This window comes from Peromyscus maniculatus, chromosome 1 (assembly GCF_049852395.1).
Source record: "Peromyscus maniculatus bairdii isolate BWxNUB_F1_BW_parent chromosome 1, HU_Pman_BW_mat_3.1, whole genome shotgun sequence".
Classification (NCBI taxonomy): Eukaryota; Metazoa; Chordata; class Mammalia; order Rodentia; family Cricetidae; genus Peromyscus; species Peromyscus maniculatus.
In genome coordinates, this window is record NC_134852.1 from 200,343,282 (window position 1) to 200,364,164 (window position 20,883).

A 20,883-nucleotide genomic window follows, 5' to 3' on the forward strand; every position below is an offset into this window, starting at 1 on the left:
TTCCTGGAACTCGCTTTGGAGACCAGGCTGGCCTGGAACTCACAGAGATCCGCCTGCCTCTGCCTCCCGAGTGCTGGGATTAAAGGCGTGCGCCACCACCGCCAGGCGAGGTTTTTGTTTTTAAATGCTAAAGCTTCAAGGTTAAAATAAAAAGAAATTTACTGACAATTTTAATTGTGCTTTAAGATACCTTTATTGTTGCATGGGGTAAAAGAGAGAGGAAGGAGGTAGGATGAAGAAAGACTATATACTATTGTTTTCCTGCACTCATAAATTTCTAGGTATATGTCACCATGCCATCAATAGTAATCATAGAAGAATGGAAGACACATTTACCATCTAGGTATATGTCATCATGCCATCAACAGTAATCATAGGCTAGAATGGAAGACACATTTTACCACTCCCTGATGAATAATAAGGGAGTCAACAGTAACCTTGGGAATTGAAGAAACTTAAAAACACAGAGAAAGTCTGACTTAGGATGAAATTAATTGCTATTATCCCTGAATCCTAGAACACTTCTCCCATTGTTCTCTGTGGCAGGGTAAGGAGTCTTTGTTGTCTGGCTCACAAGGCAGGACTTTTACTACTTGAAAATTTCATATGAAAATACAAACGTCTCATGTGACAAACACTAAATTCTTTGTAGGCAAATCGATTTGAGATCACCAAAGTCATGGAAATATTTATCTAAAGACACATGAAAACTTGAATGGAAAATTTTAATTAGGTTTTTTTTTTTTTTCAGGCTAATGGCCTCATGAATGACAGGCAAGCATCTTACCACAGGGCTTGGTCTCCATTTGAGTAGGGGCAATTTATACATATTCCAGATCTTTGACTCTAAATTGAGGATGGTAAGTAAAATACAAACATATGGGAAGAGAATTGGCACTTAACACACAGAAGAGATAAAAATCAGCAAACGCACATTTCTGAACTAACAGGTTTTCCCGAGCACTGTTTAGAGGTCCTTTGAAAGTTTGGCCAGTCTTATTTTAATACAGCAGTTTCACATAAAAACAAGTCAGAACATTTGCAAGGCAAGACATTGTTTTCCTTTATGTAGCTAGCAAAAACACAGCTCTAAGATTAGGTTGTAATAATACAAGGATTTGGGTGCAGCTGATTTTAGACTCATAAAAACAACTCACCCTTATGCCTCAAGGCATCTAGAACATGCAGGATGTGCATTGTGTTTCAGTGTCAAGGCAAGCGAATCTGCTTTTTGCAGCGAGATCAACTTATATCAAGGAAAAAAGAGAACTAGTGTACAGTGACCTGTGCGTTGGCGAGTAACACCTGTATCATAAAATCATACATTCTGGTGTCGGTGTCCTAAAGTCGGTAAGGTTAATTTGTTTCCTAAACATTTAGGAGTGGGATATTTATTAATAGTCATATGCGATGCGAAGGCTCCAAATTTTCTTATATTTATGACTTAAGTTGTGTGGAATTTTGGAGAACATAGCATCATTAAAAAAAATCCGTGCTTTTGGGAAGAAAGGTAAGGGATAAAAGCTTGTGACACATAGCTTTAAGTCAATTAGGGAATGACGAATATGCTTGAATAAAAAAAGACATTAAATGTTTCTTTGGTACTTTGAATTGTTCTATCTGCCGCTCATAAGTTATTTAATTTTCCTGTCTCTAGGAGGTATTCTTTTACCAAACCATCAAATTGAGAGATACACGGCCACTACATTCCATAGCAAAACAAGAAAAAAAAGTCCCCAAACCAAAAAAAAAAAAAACACAAACAAAAAAACCGAACCCCCAAATCGCCAGGGTACCAGGAGGCAATTAATTGCCTGCAACATTTACAGGCCTAATCAATTACCTCATTAAGTTTCTTTGGGTTCTGTATTTATAACTGACTGCCTCGTCACTTTTTTTCTGGCCACTTTTAAGGCACCATTAGCAGACGTTGGTAGAGAGTCGTCCCCTGTGTGTTACAAACTTCCCAGTGACTCACAAGAGCCTCAGCTGCCTTTCCCTGCCCTCAGGGCTCCACCCCAGCTAGTTCGCTGGGCCGTTGCATAGCAACAGAACGTCGCGAACACAGGAGACCCAGGGACGTTTTTAGGCTAAGATGGCAGCCTCCCAGGGTCTAACAGGGGGCTTAGGTCTCCAGCATCTGAATTCTGGACCGACCCAATCCACGGCTGCCCTGTGCCATAATAAACTTCCTTAGGTCACGTTTTCTCAGATTTGACCAAAACATGTGAAGCCAAGCAAGCAGGGGTGGGACGCAGCCCCAAATCGAGGGGCGAGAGGAGAGCAAGGCCAGCAGGAGACGCCCCGAGATTCCCGTCATGCCTGCTTCCTCACGGACCGCTCCTTCATGAGCACAAAACGCTTCGGCAGCCCTCGCCGGGCAGGGAGCCGACCGGGCCCCTCGGCTTCCGGCCCTGCCACGTCTGAGGACTGACTGCCAGGGAGCGGGCGCGCGGAGGCGGGGCTCCGGGGGGCGAGGAGGCGGGGCTCCCGGGGCGCGCGGAGGCGGGGCTCCAGGAGGCGGGGCTCCGGGGCGCGCGGAGGCGGGGCTCCCGGACGCGCGGAGGCGGGGCTCCCGGACGCGCTTCCCCGGTGAACCCCCTCCGCCCCCGACACAGGAGGCTGCACGAGCCGGCAGCCCGCGAAGTGGCCCGCGGAAGCGCGTCCCCCTCCGGCCGGTTCGCAGGTCTAGCGTTGTCTTTCCCCGGACGCCGTCCCCAGGCGGGCGGCCGCGCGCGCCGAACGGAGGCCTGAAGCGCGCCCGGCCGACCCTGCCAATCACGAGCCGCGCCCGCCTGGCCCCGGCCCGGCCCGGCCCTCCTGGCCCCGCCCCGTCCCGCCCCGTGGCTGCGGCTCGCGCCTCCGCGCAAGCGCGCGGTCCGGAGCTGGACAAAGCACATCCGCCCGCTGCGGTCAGGCTCGCCAATCGCGCGTCTCTCCTCCGCCGGGGCCCCGCCTCCGGGGCGAGGTCCTTCTCCTGAGGCCGCTACGCTGGCTGTGGGTGTGTTGTTCTGCTGCTGAGGGCATGGCTGATAAAGGTATCGTGCTTTCTCCCGGGGGCTGGCGTGAGCGTCAGGCCTCCCGGGCCCTGTGGAGCTGATGGGGAAGCTCTTCCCGGAGCCGCGGGAGCGCGGCCGCCCTGTTCCGTGTGGTAGAGGGTCGTCTGTGGTGGTGGGGGGACGGGGGAGGGGCGAGGCTAGATGGCTTTCTGTGGTGAGGCGGGCCGGGAGGCGCCGCGGGGGGCGGGGGAGGGCGGGGTACAAGGCTTTCTGTGGTGAGGCGGGTGGGGAGGTCTGGAGGGGACGGGGACGGAGGGTCGGGGACGGAGGGTCGGGGTACGTGGCTTTCTGTGGTGGGGGCGGGGAGGGGGCGGAGAGGGAGGGAGTGGGCGTGGGGAGGAGTTGGGGTGGGAGGAGATGGGGAGTGGGGAGGAGCTGGGGAGGGGGGCAGAGGAATGGGGGAGGAGATGGGGAGGAGGGAGGAGATGGGGCCGGGGCAGGCTTCTTCTACCCTAGTAAACCAAAACAGGGCGGACGCTGCTTTCTTTAAGGCCTCAGGAATCAGGACTGGAGCATTCCTGGTTCTAGGTACAAAGCTTTTAAGATTCAAGATGTTTTACATTATTCTGCCTGTATTGCTTTTATTTACGAAATTATAACAAAAATTAAAATTCTTGACTAGGTAAAGTTAATTCCCTTCCTCCCTGAAGTGCAAATTTTTGGAGACATTTTGAAAGGAGAACAATGAGAGTCAATTACATACTAGCCAGGGAAAAAAACAAAACCTTGCTACTCCCCATGTGGAGAGGTAAATGAAAAACTACGAAAAGAATTAGAATAGATTACAGCTATATATAATTGGAAGAAATTACTGGCTTTTTTAGTGTTTTTTTGTACACTAAAGAAAATTTTGTTGATAAATATTAAGGTGTGTGTTGAGATATTAATTTGATCTCCATCTATGCCTTTTCATTTTTAGAAGGAAATCAGGAGTTTGCTCCCAAGATGGAGGGCCCATCAGAATCAGCATCCATCAAGAAGGAGAGCTCATCAGATTCAGCATCCATCAAGAAGGAGAGCGCATCAGATTCAGCATCCATCAAGATGGAGAGCGCATCAGATTCAGCATCCATCAAGAAGGAGAGCTCATCAGATTCAGCATCCATCAAGATGGAGATTGCATCAGATTCAGCATCCATCAAGAAGGAGAGCGCATCAGATTCAGTATCCATCAAGATGGAGAGCGCATCAGATTCAGCATCCATCAAGATGGAGATTGCATCAGATTCAGTATCCATCAAGGAGGAGAGTGCATCAGATTCAGCATCCATCAAGATGGAGAGTGCATCAGATTCAGCATCCATCAAGATGGAGATTGCATCAGATTTAACATCCATCAAGAAGGAGAGTGTATCAGATTCAGCATCCATCAAGAAGGAGAGTACATCAGATTCAGCATCCATCAAGATGGAGATTGCATCAGATTCAGCATCCATCAAGAAGGAGAGTGTATCAGATTCAGCATCCATCAAGAAGGAGATCGCATCAGATTCAGTGTCCATCAAGAAGGAGAGCTCATCAGATTCAACATCCATCAAGAAGGAGAGCGCATCAGATTCAGCATCCATTAAGATGGAGAGCGCATCAGATTCAACATCCATCAAGAAGGAGAGCACATCAGATTCAGCATCCATCAAGAAGGAGAGCTCATCAGATTCAGCATCCATCAAGAAGGAGAGCACATCAGATTCAGCATCCATCAAGAAGGAGAGCGCATTAGATTCAGCATCAACTTTACCTGACACTCCTGAGATGAATGAGAATCCACCATCACTCAAAACAAATATTTCAGGAAAACAAGTATGAAAATCTTGATATCCACCACCATCCTGTGTTTTAAACTATTCTGATAGTGGCAGTTTTAAGGACACAAGAGTGTGAATTAATGTGTAGCCTGTGCCTTCCTGTCTTTGCCAGATTTCCTTCTTGAATCAGTTCAGTTTGTTGAGTTTCTTAGCAGGTTATTGAGAATTTTCAAATTTGAATCTGTACACTATTCCTTAGGGGAAGTCTTTGGTGGCAGGTCTTTTTCCTAGTCTGTAGTTTTGAAGCTACAGTTTTGAAGTGTTGTCAGGCAAATACTAGCTGCTGAACAAATACTCCTGATGACTGGGAGAAGTGTCTCAAGCCTATTTTGGGAAGTTAACCTTGCTAAAGTAAGACTAAAGGAGCTTCTGGAAAAGAAAGACATTGGTAATGCTTCCTTGAGATTTGTGGAGACAGAAAGCCACCCAGGGTACCTACCATAGAAGTGTAAAGTCATTATTTCTAATAGATTGATTTACTTCAAGAATGTTTTCTTAGCTGGGCAGTGGTGACACACAGTCTTTAATCCAAGCACTCGGGAGGCAGAGGCAGGTGAATCTCTTGAGTTTGAGGCCAGTCTGTTCTATAGAGCTAGTTCCCAGACATCCAGTGTTACATAAAGAAACCCTGTCTTGAAAAGCAAACAAAAGAACGTTTTCTTAACATTTTTAATGTTTTGTGTCTTTCAGCCTATGAGTGGAACACTTAAAGAAAGATTAAAGAAAACAAGAGCTTCATCTCATTCTTTTTGTAGTGTGGTGAAGCGACTTAAAGTAGAGAATGAAGAAAATGATGAGATTTTTTCAGAACCAGGAGCATCTTCCAAAGAAGAAAGCTGTTCAGAGTTCCAAGAGAGTTTGAAACACATAGACAATGAATCTGAAAAAGATAGCTCGGAGAATATAAATACATGCAAATCTAAGTCACTTGATACGGGGTCATCCAGTGCCCCCCAAAATGAGTCTGTGAATGAGAATACTAAAGAAAGATTGAAGGAAGAAAAAGCAAAATTGGCAAAGCAGGTGCAAGAGAAGGAAGACCTTCTTCGGAGACTAAAACTTGTCAAAATGTATAGAATAAAGGTGAGAAGAATTTCAGAATCATTGCATAATTTTTACATAAATTGCAGTAAAGTAACTTCAGAATTTGGAAATCATTTTGGTTGATAAGAAGCCAAATTAGCAGAAACCTGGTTTACAGGAGCTTTAACTGAAGTAGAAGTAATTGATTTAGAATGAGGTAAAACTTAAGAGCTTCAGCGTTTGTCCAGTACACAGTTGAAGCTTCTTGGCTTTAATTTCTAGCCAGTAGCGTAATTAGAAGTATAAATTGTTAGATGAAAGTACACTGGGAACAGAAATAAAATACACTGAAAACAGAACTAAAGATAGACCACAGATTACAGTATAAAGTATTTTTAGTAGTGATCTTGTATCTGTAAAATGTCAGGCATTTTATTTGAGAAAACACAGATTTTAGGTTTCAGCTCCCATGGTTTGAATTGAGTAGAACCTGGATGTTTGGAAGGAGGTGACGTCTTTATCTGGATAGTTCTTACCCATATAACACCTCATTCTTCCCCAGAAATATGGAATAAATGATAGGACAGTGTATCTTATTAGTGGTTTTGAATTTTTGACTTTTCAAGAGGTGACTTATTTCTAAATGTTGAAAGTACTTTTAACTTGAATATTTTCACCTTTAAGAACAGTTTGAGGGGGTGGGGATTTAGCTCAGAGGTAGAGCACTTGCCTAGCAAGTGCAAGGCCCTGGGTTCGGTCCTTAGCTCTGGGGAGAAAAAAAAAAAGAAAAAGAACAGTTTGAGGTAAAAATTAGGAAGGTACAACATAGCATTATATCTTAAAAGTATAGTAGTAATACAGAAGTGTTTTGAGAACTTCAATTTCTTATATTTAATATGCAAATTTAATAATTTTTTCCCCCAAGGTTAAGGTTTGCCCACAGGTTGTAGCCTTTAAAGCTAGACAGGAACTAATTTAGCTGCTTTGATGGTGTAAGTTAAAATGCAGGACTGTGATTATTGACTTATTTTTTCTGTTTCAGAATAACCTGTCTGAGTTGGAGATGTTAATAAAGAAGTGGAGGAAGTGCAGCCAGCAGCTGCTCTATGAGCTGCAGTCAGTTATGTCTGAGGATGATGAGAAACTCAGCCTCACCGAGTTGATCGACTACTATGGGGTAGATGAAACAGTCGTGCACTATAATAGAAGTGAAGAAGAATTTACAGGGGTTTGATAAGTTTTGTTGTTGTTGTTGTTCAGCTTTATTTTCTCTCCTTTTGGGGTGATGGGGTCATGCCCAGGGCCTCAAATGTGCTCTTTTCCTGAGCTGTACTCTTGGCCCCTCTATGGAATATCTTTGAGAATGACAATGTGAAAAGATAAGTGTTTTAAAGGGAAGAAGTATGTAAGCTGCTGTTGTAGTTTAGAGAACAGTATCTTGAACAGTTTAGGTTATTCTGGTACATACACAAAATTATTAAGTGAAGCTTAGTATTTTGGATATGTTTGCTAAAGAAAATATTTAAATATTAAAAAGTTAAATGATGTTTAAAAGGAAGTTTGGATAATTCTGGAAACCAGGTTTAATACATTGATTTTGTGGCAAAAGGTTTTATATTCACTGTTAAAAAGTAGTCTATTGAATGTCTAAACCTCACTTGGCCTAATTGTAACCTGCCCCTCCTGAGTTTATGAACCTTGTCTTCATCTGCTTACTATATTTTTCCGTCTGCTAATCTAACAAGTAATTAAACATGTATGTCCACAATTTTTCTCCAGATTTGTTCCTTGTTTTCCTCATTTATTAAAACGGCTCTCTGTTTCTTGGGGAGCTTCATATTCTTATTTCCCACATGGAAGTTTATTCTTGGTGTGAAAGGTTCTTCACAGTTGCCTTTGTAGCTTTCTCTGTGATGTAAAGTAGAAAGGCTGATGAGTTCATAGTGAGCCCTCAGCCAGAAACCTACCTACGTTAAATAACTAGGATACCTATCAGCTGTGTGTGGAGATGGGCCTTAAGCTGGCTCAGTTGCTGAGAATTTAGAATGATCCCAGTGGGAAAAGCTTGTTGCTGGAGCTGTTGTATAACCTTGGGAGAAGCAAGGCTGCCATCTTTAAGTATAGCAGGTCTGTACAGACTTTTGGATGGAAGGAGAACTTTGTGAATCAGTGTCTTCCTTGTTCTATTTGCCAGTTATTCCTGAAGCCTTCACAATTTCTGCTTTGGGATCTAGAAAAAGCATTTCTATATTAGTTTGTAAATGGACACTGTTCTTGAGCTCTCTCCTAAGAACTTGCAATGCCCCCACCCCATTCCCTTTGCTGTTTGATACAACAGGGGACTCAAACCTGTAACACCCCCAACTACATATAAATTCCATCTTGCCCTTTGTGTTTGTAGGTCTAATTTTCTTCCTGTACATAAGGCTGTGCCATGCTTGACCTAATTGACATAGCACTTGGTAATGAATTTTAAAAAGCTATGCACTGCTGTCCTACAGGAGCTGAGAGGCATTGGCACCATGAACAGTACTCAGATGAGTTAGGGCATGGTACATGCACCCTTCCAAAGCACCTGCTACTAAACACACTCTTGAGAGCAGGTGTCCTCCAAGCCCAGCTCATCTGTGCCTCAAAAGCTGAGAAAGGACCACCACCTAGAGTTGGTGATAAAACAAATGGCACAGGCTATTTGGTCATTAAGACCAGAATTAGCCAGTGGAATTTTAGCTAATGGAGTATGTAGGCAACTAATTTAAGTGTCATGGCATTTATAAACTAGAAAAGAGAAAAATCAAAGGTATCCATGGTTGACTGCAATTGCCAGAGAACTGGCAATCCCATGCTGAGTATAAAAGTGCCTGTACCTCTCACCTTACACAGGCTCTTGGATCCATCTCCGTGCTTCTCAGAAAATGCTGTCTCAGAAATGTTACCAATGCGTTCTCTGCTAAATCAGCTAAACTGACTCCTTGTAGTCATTATAGTTGTGAGGGAAGTCAGTAAGATGGTGTTGGCCCCACTGCTCACCTTACCATCCCCAGGAAGCACTGAGCACTAATGAGGTAATCAATTAAATCGTGTTGAGGGTTTTTTCTAAGTGGAAATTTTTTTCTACTTAACATCTGTGATAAAAGGTAGTTTTGAATTTTTTTTTTTGCCCTTTTATTGAAAATACTTTTTTCTCTCATATAATATATTCTGACTATGGTTTCCCTTCCCTCTTCTCCCAGTTCTTCCCCACCTCCTCTCCCATCCAGATCCACCCCCTTTCTGTCTCTCATTAGAAAACTAAAACAAGCTTCTAGGGAAAATAATAAAATAGAAGATAAAGACTAATACACTGGAATAGGACAAAACAAAGTGGAAATTTTTATTATTTGAGGTAGAGTCTCATGTAGCCCAGGCTGGCAGCCAACTCTCATAATCCTAGGGATTATAGGAGTATCCTCTAAATGAAATATTTTTTGGATGATCTTTTGCTTTATCTGTTCCAGTTTGTATTAGATACGGTGTTCTGTATTAAGTTAAATTTAGGTTTTAAATTGCAGAGAAGTGGAGCATAGACCGCACTTGGAGATGACGATCCTGATGAGGCCACCTTGGAGTGCAGCAGACCGCAGGCTGTGGAAGGGGGAACGGATGTTTGTTTGCCAGGGAGTCTGACTAAAGAATTAGTATTGTCTACATGAGTAGAATGGACTACTTCAAGGCAATGAGCCCTTGTTTACTGAACCCTGTTAATTCTGGTACAATAGGTAAGGAAGACTACGTTTCCAAATAGAATTTACAAATGACTTAAGTCTTGGGAAAAATGATCGTTTTCTTTGGTTTCAATGGTAGCCTCCAAAATTCTGGTAATTTTAATTGAACAAAATAAATCTTGAGTGTTTCCTGGCTGAAAAACACTGTTGTTTAATGAATATAAATGACACTTTATGGTATTTTACTCATTTATTTATGTAGGACAGGACAAATAGTTGTATACTGATTAACCTAAACTTACTTTATTATTTAAAAACATGCAGCTAAGAGGTGACCTACTTAAATTCCCTGATACAAGAGAAAGGGAAGTCGCTTTTCTCCAAGTGACACTATTTTGGGGTAAGTAGTTTGCCTTCTGCTCTTGCTGGTGTTCTACATCGGAATAAGAGCAGGGAATGTTTTCATCCTTAATCTTTCAACTTCAGCCTGCAGTATTGAAATCTGCTCAGCTTGCTGTTTGGAAATGCTGGTCAGCTTCTGCTTTTTCAGCAGGTTCTCATATCGTTCTTTTGCAATCTTTTCACAAGTCAGCGTAGACCCTAGTCCAGAGACGGAGAAAGGAATTAGTTGAATTATTTGAGTACAGAAGCAACACCTTAGATCATTTGTGTGGAAGAGATGCTGGTAGCGTTTTGGTGGTTGTTCAGATAACTGATACTGGTTAGAATACCAGTACCAATTACCTTTAGTTGATTGAAGGAAAGAGCGCTCACCAATTTCATTGCAAATGTCTTGTCTCTCGGAGACAGCCACCAGCTCTTCCCGTAGATTGCAGCTCAGCGTGTAATTTGCTATATCTTTCTGATTACTGTATCGTCCCAATTTTTTGAGTAATTTTTTGCAGTTTTGTACATTCTTCTTGTGAGTCTGAAATTTTTGTTCCCACAAAACCCCAAAAACAATTTTGAAAAAGTTTTAAACATTTGTACCTTTAAAATATTTTATCATCACTAATATAACGTACTGTATCCCTAGTGCCTGTTTTATGGTCTGTCCATAGTAGACACTCAACTTTTTTGTTAAAAGACAGAATGTTAATACTACACTTTAGAAAGATTTTGTATGGTCTTAAAAATGAACATTTTAAAACCTTTGCTTCCATCTTACATGCTATGTAGTAAAACTGATTTTGTTATTCAGTTACACAAAGAGGAAAAGTTCAAAGTACCAGGAAAACTGTAAGTACTTATGTGGCTCAGGTTTAACTAAATGTAGAAGCAAATCCACATGAATTCCTAGGTACTAATCCTAATATCCGGAGAAATGCCATAGTCTGTATCACTGGCTATGGTTGCAAAGACAACATTCGGGTACCCCCGATTGTCATGAGCATCAGTAAATTTCAAGTTTCTTTAGCTTCTATCTGAGTTTATGACTCAACTATTACCTTGCCCACATGATTCACAACTGTTGGCATTATAATGATTGATATGCTTGAGACTGACCTTATCTATAACATTAATTGTTTGCTCCATTATTCCAATCTGAATAGCAATCACGTTCTCGTAGTTTGGTTCATTTAGGTACTTTAAGAGGAGGAAAAGAGATAATACATGTAAGGATTTTTTTCTATTTCTTTTAGTAGGTTGAAAACAACAGTGTCGTAACAAATATCTGTGTATGTTAAGATTGATTTGGCTATTGTGCTATAACATTTCAACACGCTCACCTCTATGCTAATATTACAAATGCTTAAATTTTTTCATTCGTTCAGCTCACCAAATATATTCTCTCACTTGGGTCACACGTTAATAGTGTTCTAGTTATAGATAACAAAGTAGACACAAAGATAACATGACCCAGCCTTCAGGAAAAAGAGAACACACAGAAATGATTGGTTACCAGAAGATATGTCAAGTGTTAGCAAATTCAAAGGCAGTTTGTGATAGAGTAGGATTTCTCTAAGCTTGGGAAATCAAGAAGGCTGGTGGAGAAAGTGGCATAAGACAAATTAGGTAGCTAGATGAGAGGAGGGGAGGGGACCAGGACCAGAGGAAGGGAAGAAATAGGAGGGGTTAGAAGATGTTCCAGGTTGACTAGCTAGTGTGAGCAAAAGGCAATCCATTTGGGCACTTGGGAGACAGCTCAGTTGATAAAATACTTGCCACACAAGCTTGAAGATCTGATTTCGAATTTCCAGCACCCATGTAAACCTCTAACCCAGCATTAGCAGATTCCCAGCACCCATGTTAACCTTTAACCCCAGCACCATGGGTCCTGGAGCTCACTGGTCAGCTACTCTAGCCGAAATGTGTGGGGAAATTCCTGAGGAAGACATCTAATGTTGATCTCTAGCCTCTGTACACACCCACCTCTCTTCCTCCCTCTCTTCCTTCCTTTGTCCCTCCCTCTCTCACTCCCTCCATCTCATTTGAGAATACTGATGAATAAGAGGTATAGTGGCATCTGTTTCTCTTACTTGCCCTAAAGGCAAGTTGAAAGACACTGTCCACCCAGGGACTTCCTAATGTACTTGGTAGTTAAAGAGTATTTTTTAATATAATATTTATGCAGGGTACTGATGTTACTAGAATCAAGTAGGAATTCAGTATGACAGCAGTATACAAATAATGACAGGGATTTTGAAAGAAGGGAGGGGAGAGGAAAGGGAGAGAGAGAGAGAGAGAGAGAGAGAGAGAGAGAGAGAGAGAGAGAGAGAGAGAGAGAGAGAAAACAAACAAGAGTTAGTGCTCAGGTCAATAGGCTAATTTTAAGACTGCATATCTTACTTCAAACCAGAGAAAATGGAGGGTTGGCCAAACAGCAGCAGAAACAGGAGACAAAGAAAAGATAAGTAAACTGGGAAAGACAGGTATAGTAAAGAGAAACACTAAAGCTGACTCAAATTTTTAAGCCAGTGAGTCTCTAGAGAGATGAGAAATAAGCAAGTAAAGGGAAGAGCCATGAAATTAGCAAATGAAACCTCTGTAAGAAAAAGAACTCAGATGTGTTCACAGATATGTTAGGGATATGCTTGGAATATGCATGCCATCAGGGAGGCTTCCTATTAAGTGAATATTTGTGAATGAATGGGTGAAGTGAACACTGGGGGCCAGGGGAGACTTGCCTTTTGACGATCTCGTGAGAAGAACAGCATCTGGATATCCCAGGCCTTCTGGTTTAGATCCTCCATCTCCATCTCCATTTTCTTGTGTTCCCATTCAATCTGATAGATTCCTTTGTGGACTTCTTTACTTTCCATCATGCTGGCAACTTTCTTTTGTCCTTGAGTCTAAAATGGTATATCAATAGTCACATTGATTCTGTACACAGAACTGCAGACGATCTGAAGCTGGTTTTTATGATTCGAACTGTAACCTGTATGTGTGAACCCTCCATGTCTTTGAATTGACTCTCTGGATAAAGCTTGTGGTTAACATAGCTAGGCATACCAGCATCTACCTGGCAGCTAGTAGCAAAGAAAAAAGTCAGATATGACATTTAAAACACTCGGCTATTTTGTACTTCATTTGGAATAACGGTTATTCAATATATTTGTATTAGGTTACATATTCATACATTCAATGTAGTTATATATTCATATAGGTTATTTAATAACATGAAACTCAGGGATATTTTAAAGTAAACAAATATTAAATGCATTAAATTTTATCAAATACTTTTTTATTAAATACTCAGCTAATTTTTATTAAATACTCAGTTAACTCTTAAGTATTATTTAATATTACATGATCTCAATATTAATAAAATTAAGGAATATAAACAATATTTAAATTAAATAAAAATTGCCCTGAGATTACTAAAAATGAAATTACCATGTCTCTAAAATGAATTTATAGCCATGTGTGGTGGCTTCTACCTGGGATTCTAGGACTTGGGAGGCTGTGAAAGGAAGATTGCCCCAAGTATAAGGTTACCTTTGACTACATAGTAAGTAAGTTCTAGGCCAGCCTGGGCTGTACTGTCAATCAGTCAATCAATTTATATAAGAATCCCACCAGTTTCCATTTTGCATTCTTTTTCTTCTTTCTTCTCTTTCCAAATTCTAGCTTTTTGAAGTGCATGCCACTAAGCTACATCCCACTGCATTCTACCCTTCTGTTATTTTTATCTTTTGATCATAGCTTGGGCTCTGAACTTCTTGCATTTCCTACTTTTAATGACTTTTAAAAATTGTATTTCAGTCACCTTACCCCCATGCTCACACACTTCATCTGGCCATCAGTAGCTCAAAAATTCTAAAGTTTAAGCATTTCTCTGCAGAGGAAAGTATATTGGCCCAGTAGAGGGTGTGCATGGTGCTAAGCAGCCTACACAACATAGGGAAGCCCCCGTGGAACACAGTCTGTCCCAGATGTCAAGGGTGTTAAGGCCGAGGGCCACTGTTTTAGAGCTACTCCTCCTTTCTGTTTTCACCTCAGCTAGTATTGTAGGATGTACTTACGTCAGTGGATTTACTTCCCCATGTCACGTGACCGTGCCTTCACTCGGGGCAGCCTATCCTCAACCCTCTCCTGAGATGACTATTGTCAAGTGTTGATGCTATGTACACATCGCTATCTACTCCTTGGAATCTTTGTTCTTGTGGTACCCAGGAGATGGTAGCCTAGTTTTCTACTTTACTAGAAGCTCCTCCTCCTTCCCTGTTTCCTTCTGTTTCAGAGCTGGATTGGAGGTGTAGACATAAACTCCCTATTTTTGGTCTACCTAACTTCCTGGGTTGTCTGGAGCAATCTCATGGCTTAAATGACCTATAAGTAGATATCTGTATGTAATAATCCACATGCAGTTATTAACATGTGTTCTATAGAGAGCACATCTCAACTCTGAACTCTGTCAAGTTGGACATTCCACTGGAATGTTTTAAGTACATCTCAAATTAACCAAGGTCAAAACTCTTCAGTCTATGACTCCAGCCAAAGCTACAGTCTCCTATCTTTCTACCTTCAGTTAACGATACTATCATCTATTACGATGCTCAACCTACAATGTTAGTAATTTTAAGATTTTCTGAGACAAGATTTTGGTATGTAATCCAGGCTGGCATTGAACTTGTATCTTTCTACCCTTGCCCCTGAGTTCTGAGATTACATGTATCACCAAACTTGGCTAAGCATGGCATTTTCTGCAAACCCCACTATGTGCTTACAGGGAGAAGGTGGAAAGTTGGCCCTCAGTCACCGAGAGAACAGCAACCCTGTCTTAGAAGAATGATTTTGGCTAGGGAGAGGGTAAAAGAAACAAAAATAGAAAAGGCAAAGCAAAGCAAACTCTCCCAAACTATATACTCCTAGAGAAGAGATAAGGAAGAAAATATAGAAACCAAGAAAAAGGGAAGAACACCTGCTGCAAGCCCGTCAACCAAGAACTGAAGAACCTTGTAGTTACAAAAACTATGTTTCAGAAATGAAGGCTAAGCTGCCTCCTGTAGTCCTAGTACTTAGAAAGCTGAGGCGGAAGGATCCTAAGTGTGAGGTCAGCCTAGGTGGTGTAGCAAGACCTCAAAAAACTAAACAGAGAATGGAATATTTTTAAATGAAAGACAAACAACATTTTGAGAGGAGCTAAGTGGATGGAGAAAACCCACTGTAGTGGACTTGCCCTGTAAGAAGAGATGCTAAAGGAAGTCCTTCGCACTGAAATAGGGGATAGTAGAAGAAACTCAGAAAAAGAAAGGAATAAAAATGCTACCTAAGAATATGAATACATATGTAAATGTAAAATCCAGCCTGGTTCCTAATTACTCCTTTTCCCTCGTATAACTAAAAGGAAAAGGCACACAACAGTCACCAGGAAGCAGTGTTAATGAGTACATACTGTGGAAAGACAGCACAGCACAGAGCGTTAGGGGGCAGAGCTTTGAATACTGCTAAAGCTGAGTTGACATTAATTCACATTTTCTTCTGACACAGGAAAAAGAATTTGCATCAATAATTTAACTTTATGTGCCAGAACAAGAACGAGCTAACGTAAAAGCCAGCAGGAAATAGAGTAAAATGGAGATAAGTGAAATAGGGAAACAATAGAATCCATGAAATTAAAGGTTGGTCCTTTGAAAAAGATCAGAAAGATTGACAACCTTAGCCAGATGAAAGCATGTGTGGGGGTGGGGTGAGGTAGCTCCTATCAAAATCCAGAACTAATTAGAGATGTAACACAGCTATATAAATCAAATAGATTATAATATGCTGAGAATTACATAAACAATATATAAACTAAGGTATATTAGAATGGACATTTAGCCTCACTGTCTTCAAATTTATGTCTCTTAAAATCACCCAGGGAGATTTTAAAAAATACTTACATTCTGGGCACATTTACAAAGCTCCATGGGTGATTCTAATGCAGCTACTGAGAGGAGACACTGAGGGAGCTCAATTAGAGTCACTCTCCTAGTCAGGGTTACCATGCTGTGATGACACACTATGATCAAAAACTACTTGGGGAGAAAAGGGTTTATTTGGCTTATACTTCCACATCAGTGTTCATCATCCAAGGAAGTCGGGACAGGAACTCAAACAGGGCAGGAACCTGGGGGCAGGAGCTGATGCAGAGGCCATGGAAGGGTGCTGCTTACTGGCTTGCTCCTTCTGGCTCGCCCAGTCTCCTTATAGAACCCAGGACCACTAGTCCAAGGATGGCTCCACCCACAATGGACTGGACCCTCCCCCATCAATCACTAATTAAGAAAATGCCCTACAGGTTTGTCTACAGCCTGATCTTATGGAGGCCTTTTCTCAGTTAAAGTCCCCTCTAACTGAGACTCTAGCTTATGTCGAGTTGACAGAAAGCCAGCTGGCACACTTACCATGGGAATGAGAGACACTATAAAGTATTTTATACAGAAGGCAATATGTTCAAAAACTATAGTTACCCGAATCACAGAATTCAAGTCTTCAATTATGTTCTTATTGATGAGAATTGCATCAGAATATTCCAGAATCAACTGGAAATTCTCCAGTTCTACTTGTCCTTGTTTAAGAAGAATTTGTATGGTTAAATTCACCTGGAATTTCACTTTCTCATCCTGTAATCTAAATGGGAAAAGACTTCAAAATAAGTATTTGTAGAGTATACTTAGTAAGTTTTCAACTTCATTTATTACCCAAGAAATAAAATTCTAAGCAGCCTAAGGAATGCACCCTCAGTGGAATGAAGAGCAGCATTTTCCCAAAGACAACCTTCATGGAAGTCCCTCTAAGTGCCTCCCCACTTGATCTGGAATTCTAGTTGGAATGCTCAAACAACAGTATGGACAGAATTTGTCATGAACTTTTACTATAAGATTAAGAAAAAACTGTGTAATTTTAATTGTAATGAAAAGAATTTTAAAGTGAAATATTTTGAATGGTAAATCTATTAAAATTATGACTTTTTTTTTTTTTTTTTTGGTTTTTTGAGACAGGGTTTCTCTTTGTAACAGCCTGGCTGTCCTGGAACTCACTTTATAGACCAGGCTGGCCTCAAACTCAGAGATCCACCTGCCTCTGCCTCCTGAGTGCTGGGATTAAAGGCATTCACTACTATCACCCAGCAACCTTATTGATTTTTGATAATACACAACAATATTAAATCTATATTCTACTTGTCAAATCTATTGCCTAATCCATATTCCCCCTATAGCCTACATCTAAAACCGATGTATACTGATGAATTTGGGACCATCACTGAAGTGTTTATGCATGTGGGTATACATATGGCTTTTTTGAAGCTAAGACTTTATACAAAGCACTTAGTAAAAACCACCAGGCTCCATAAAGATAACACAAACCTGATGAATGTTTATGGAGAAATTGTTTGGAAATCTGCTTGGTTCCACTCAGCCTTGAGCCCGGAAGTCTCCACGGGCAGAGACCGGCTCTTTGTATATTTATGTGGTAGGGGCAGATTTACACAAAACTGTGACTCTTTCCCCCCTAAAGTCTGCTTTGTGTTAAGAGAACACATGGCAAGGCAAATTCTCTTTTGAAACAAGTCTTGTGTAACAAGGCACACTCTATAAAGGAGAACATTTCAGCATGGTGCCAGGATTGAGCAGGACAGAGCCAGCTGTGGCCCAGCCAGGCAGGAGGCGGGCTCCGCAATGACAGCCCAGACCGTGAAGAGGCTCGAATTACCGGAGGAGCTCCTGGAACACTCTTTCGATCTCACGCTGCACGGCCTCATCGTCCTCCAGTCTTTTCCGGAGAAAGGTCGTCATTTCCTGGAGGCCAGCGGCCTTCTGTTTCACCTGGAAAAGCCAACCGCCAGTGTGTCAGAACATGTGGAAACATCTGTCTTGGACTTTTCCTAACAAGCCCACCTTTCTCAGAGACTAATAAACGTTTACATCTCTGCCAGCAGATGAGTTATGGAAAACATGGCTGGCATATTCCATGAGAAATGTAAAGAGTATCAAATTGGCCTCTTGCTGAAAAGCAAGTATGCAATTGACGTGTGTGTGTGTGTGTGTGTGTGTGTGTGTGTGTGTGTGTGTGTGTACGTATCTATATCCATCTGCTCCTATCATTTTAGATGAAATTCTAAAATCCTAGACACTTAATAAAAAGTTGTCAATCCAATGTATGTGCACTGACTTTAGGGAATTAGGAGAGAGGGGCCAGAGGTGGTCAGGAAATGGAAAGGTCTCTTCACAGCTGACCATGTTCTCATACCGTCACCATTACTACAGTCCCATCCCCTCTTCTAGCAAAGGATGAAGCTGCCTCTGGTGATTTAAAGACAGTCTGTGCAAATGCGGTCATTTCTAACAGTGCTGTCCAGGAGAAAAGCGCTAGAATAACATGTATAATTTTAAATTTTGTGACAGTCACTTTATAAAAAGTGAAATGAAACAGATGAACTTAATTTTACTAATACTTTTTATTGAACTTATAAGCATAATCCAAGGTATTATTCTGCTTATAAGCAGTATAAAAATATTCCACTTGTTTCATGGTAGGTCTTCTAAATCTGTGTGTGTTTTCCACTCCAAGCACTTTTCGGTACTGGTCACATCTCTTTCCAGCCCACATGAACTGCATAGCAGCAGTGGCCATCATTTGGGATCATGAAGATTTACAGCAATACAAATAATATTATTTGACTTGTTATATTATTATTAATATTACTAACTACTACCCAGCAGGGGGACCTTAAAACTTTAGTTTTTCTGGATGTGCTGACAGATGTGATATTTGCTATTAGTACACTTAAAATAAAATTTAAAACGAAGTTATATACTTTGTATTCATTTTCCACTTTTGCTCGTCTGGTTATGCAGAAATGTTCCCAGACTGTGGGGTCCAAGCCTTCTGGCATGTTATTGATACTGTCCAACTCATCCATGGATTTCATTAGCTGGGTAAAGTTTTCCTTATTTAACTTGCCAGATCCTGGTCGCTCTCCATAAGGAACAAGACTGTTGACATCCGCGTGTGTTTTCTGTTTGTGAACCCTGGTATCAGCAAGAAAAGACCATCAACCTTTCATACTCTCACAAATACCACCCCCCCCCCCAAAAAAACACAAAACAAACCACAAAACTAAACATACTGTTAAGTGACAGACCATTAGCATAAGCCTGACACTGTATGTAGTTTCCTTTGTGACTTCAGGGCTGGTGAGTGGTCTACACCAGAGATAAGCGCCCACTTTGTCATTCCATACTCTGGGTCCCCAGACATGCCCTGGACTTACAGGTGTCCCTGATTGTTGCTGCCACTGGCAGCTTTCCCCATGCTAGGAAACCACCCCCCCCCCTTTTTTTTTTTCTGTGTGTTTTAAGCAGGCAATAGCAGTGTATGTGCCCCCTGGGTCTGTCTGGCATAGCCACTTCTGGTCTCTTTTCTTCAGTAGGAATGCCTGGACATATGTAGAGCTGGAGAAAGGCCCTCTTTGTCTATATTAATAACTTAGTTTTCTTGGGCTGCAGCTGGGGAGGGACGAAGGTTACAAAGAGCTGGGCTAGGCACTCCCCTTGGAGATAGTCGACAGTGTACAGCCATAGTGATGGTCCCACCCATATCTCTAGACAGGACAGTCAGGTTCTGGGAGAAGTCACTGGCTCAAGGCCAGCTTTGGGTCTGAGAGACAGTGGAATCAGATTCAGAAAAATTCTATTTGATGATCAAGTGTTTCCTGTAACACAAATTGCTAAGTGGTCTTATTAATAGAAAAACCAGAGCCAGATATTGGGGTGAAAGCTGAAAGGTCAAAGAGGCAGAATACCCAGCCACTAGCTTACTTCTACGAAACCTTCAGCCTCAAGAGAGCGAGTTCCTATTTCCTCACACCTTCTATTCCTTTCTGTGTCCTGCCATATTACTTACCAGGATTAAAGGCGTGTGTCACCACTACCTGGTTCTGTTTCTCTCATATAACCCAGTGTGGCCATGAACTCACAGAGATCCAGATGGATCTCTGCCTCCTGAGTGATAGGATTAAAGGTGTGTGCCATCACTGCCTGACCTCTATGTCCAATTTAGTGGCTGGCTCTGTCCTCTGATCCCCAGGCAAGCTTTATTGGGGTACAAATATATCACCACATTTTCCCCTGGGTTTATAATTAGCACACTCCTAGCCAGATCTGGTAGGCCACACTGTAATTTCCACACTCAAGAGGCAGAAGCAAGAAACTAACTAAAAGTCTGAGGCCAGTCTGGACTGCATGTTGAATTTGAGGCCTGCCAATGCTACATAGTTAAAACTCAGTCTCAAGAGGTGTAAATTTTAAAATATATATATATATATATATATATATATATATATATATATATGAATGAAAAAGTGCTCTTCTGAGCTGGGGAGCTATTTCCATCAGTACTGAGAAGGATAAACACCAGAGCTCAACCCCTGGAAGCCCACCGCCATGGTACACACTTGTGATCCATCCCAGCGCTGGATGGGCAAATCCTGGAGCCTCTCTGGCTAGTCAGCCTAGGAGAATTGACAGGACCCTGGCCAGTGAGAGAATCTGTCTCAAAAATAAACAACAACAACAAACAACACCAAAGGGTGGAAGGTAACAGAGGAGTCACACACCACAGGTTGATCCGTGGCTTACACAGACAGACAGACAGACAGACACGAGAGAGAGAGAGAGAGAGAGAGAGAGAGAGAGAGAGAGAGAGAGAGAGAGAGAGAGAGAGAGAGAGAGAGAGAGAGACTAAGACAAGTCCTAGGCTAAATTCCCAGAGTTTCCGGTAAGCTGCCCAAGGGGAGAGCATGAGTTTGGATCCCTCACATAAACTGTCTCACTCCTTGGTGACAGACAGCACACTTCTATATTG

At 41.8% G+C, this 20,883-nt stretch overlaps 2 protein-coding genes across 3 annotated transcripts in view; one reads left to right on the forward strand and one right to left on the reverse strand.

Moving 5' to 3' along the window:
* The first annotated feature begins 2,857 nt into the window (after positions 1-2,857).
* Sfr1 (SWI5 dependent homologous recombination repair protein 1) lies at positions 2,858-7,665 on the forward strand. Its single transcript, XM_076563269.1, has 4 exons — positions 2,858-3,038; positions 3,979-4,859; positions 5,555-5,947; positions 6,930-7,665. Exons 1-4 carry the CDS (start codon positions 3,026-3,028, stop codon positions 7,119-7,121), a joined length of 1,479 nt encoding a protein of 492 aa, XP_076419384.1. The 5' UTR covers positions 2,858-3,025; the 3' UTR covers positions 7,122-7,665.
* Positions 7,666-9,822: 2,157 nt separating this feature from the next.
* Positions 9,823-20,883, reverse strand: part of Cfap43 (cilia and flagella associated protein 43) — a 97,000-nt gene continuing 85,939 nt past the window's right edge. For both annotated transcript variants that reach the window (XM_042265037.2, XM_042265032.2), the window contains exons 32-38: positions 18,836-19,049; positions 17,731-17,843; positions 16,488-16,647; positions 12,720-12,884; positions 11,098-11,178; positions 10,366-10,519; positions 9,823-10,191 (exon numbers count right to left, since the gene is read on the reverse strand). In XM_042265037.2, the coding sequence (XP_042120971.1) occupies positions 10,025-10,191; positions 10,366-10,519; positions 11,098-11,178; positions 12,720-12,884; positions 16,488-16,647; positions 17,731-17,843; positions 18,836-19,049 (1,054 nt within the window). In that variant the 3' untranslated portion in view covers positions 9,823-10,024. The remainder of the gene's footprint in view (positions 10,192-10,365; positions 10,520-11,097; positions 11,179-12,719; positions 12,885-16,487; positions 16,648-17,730; positions 17,844-18,835; positions 19,050-20,883) is intronic.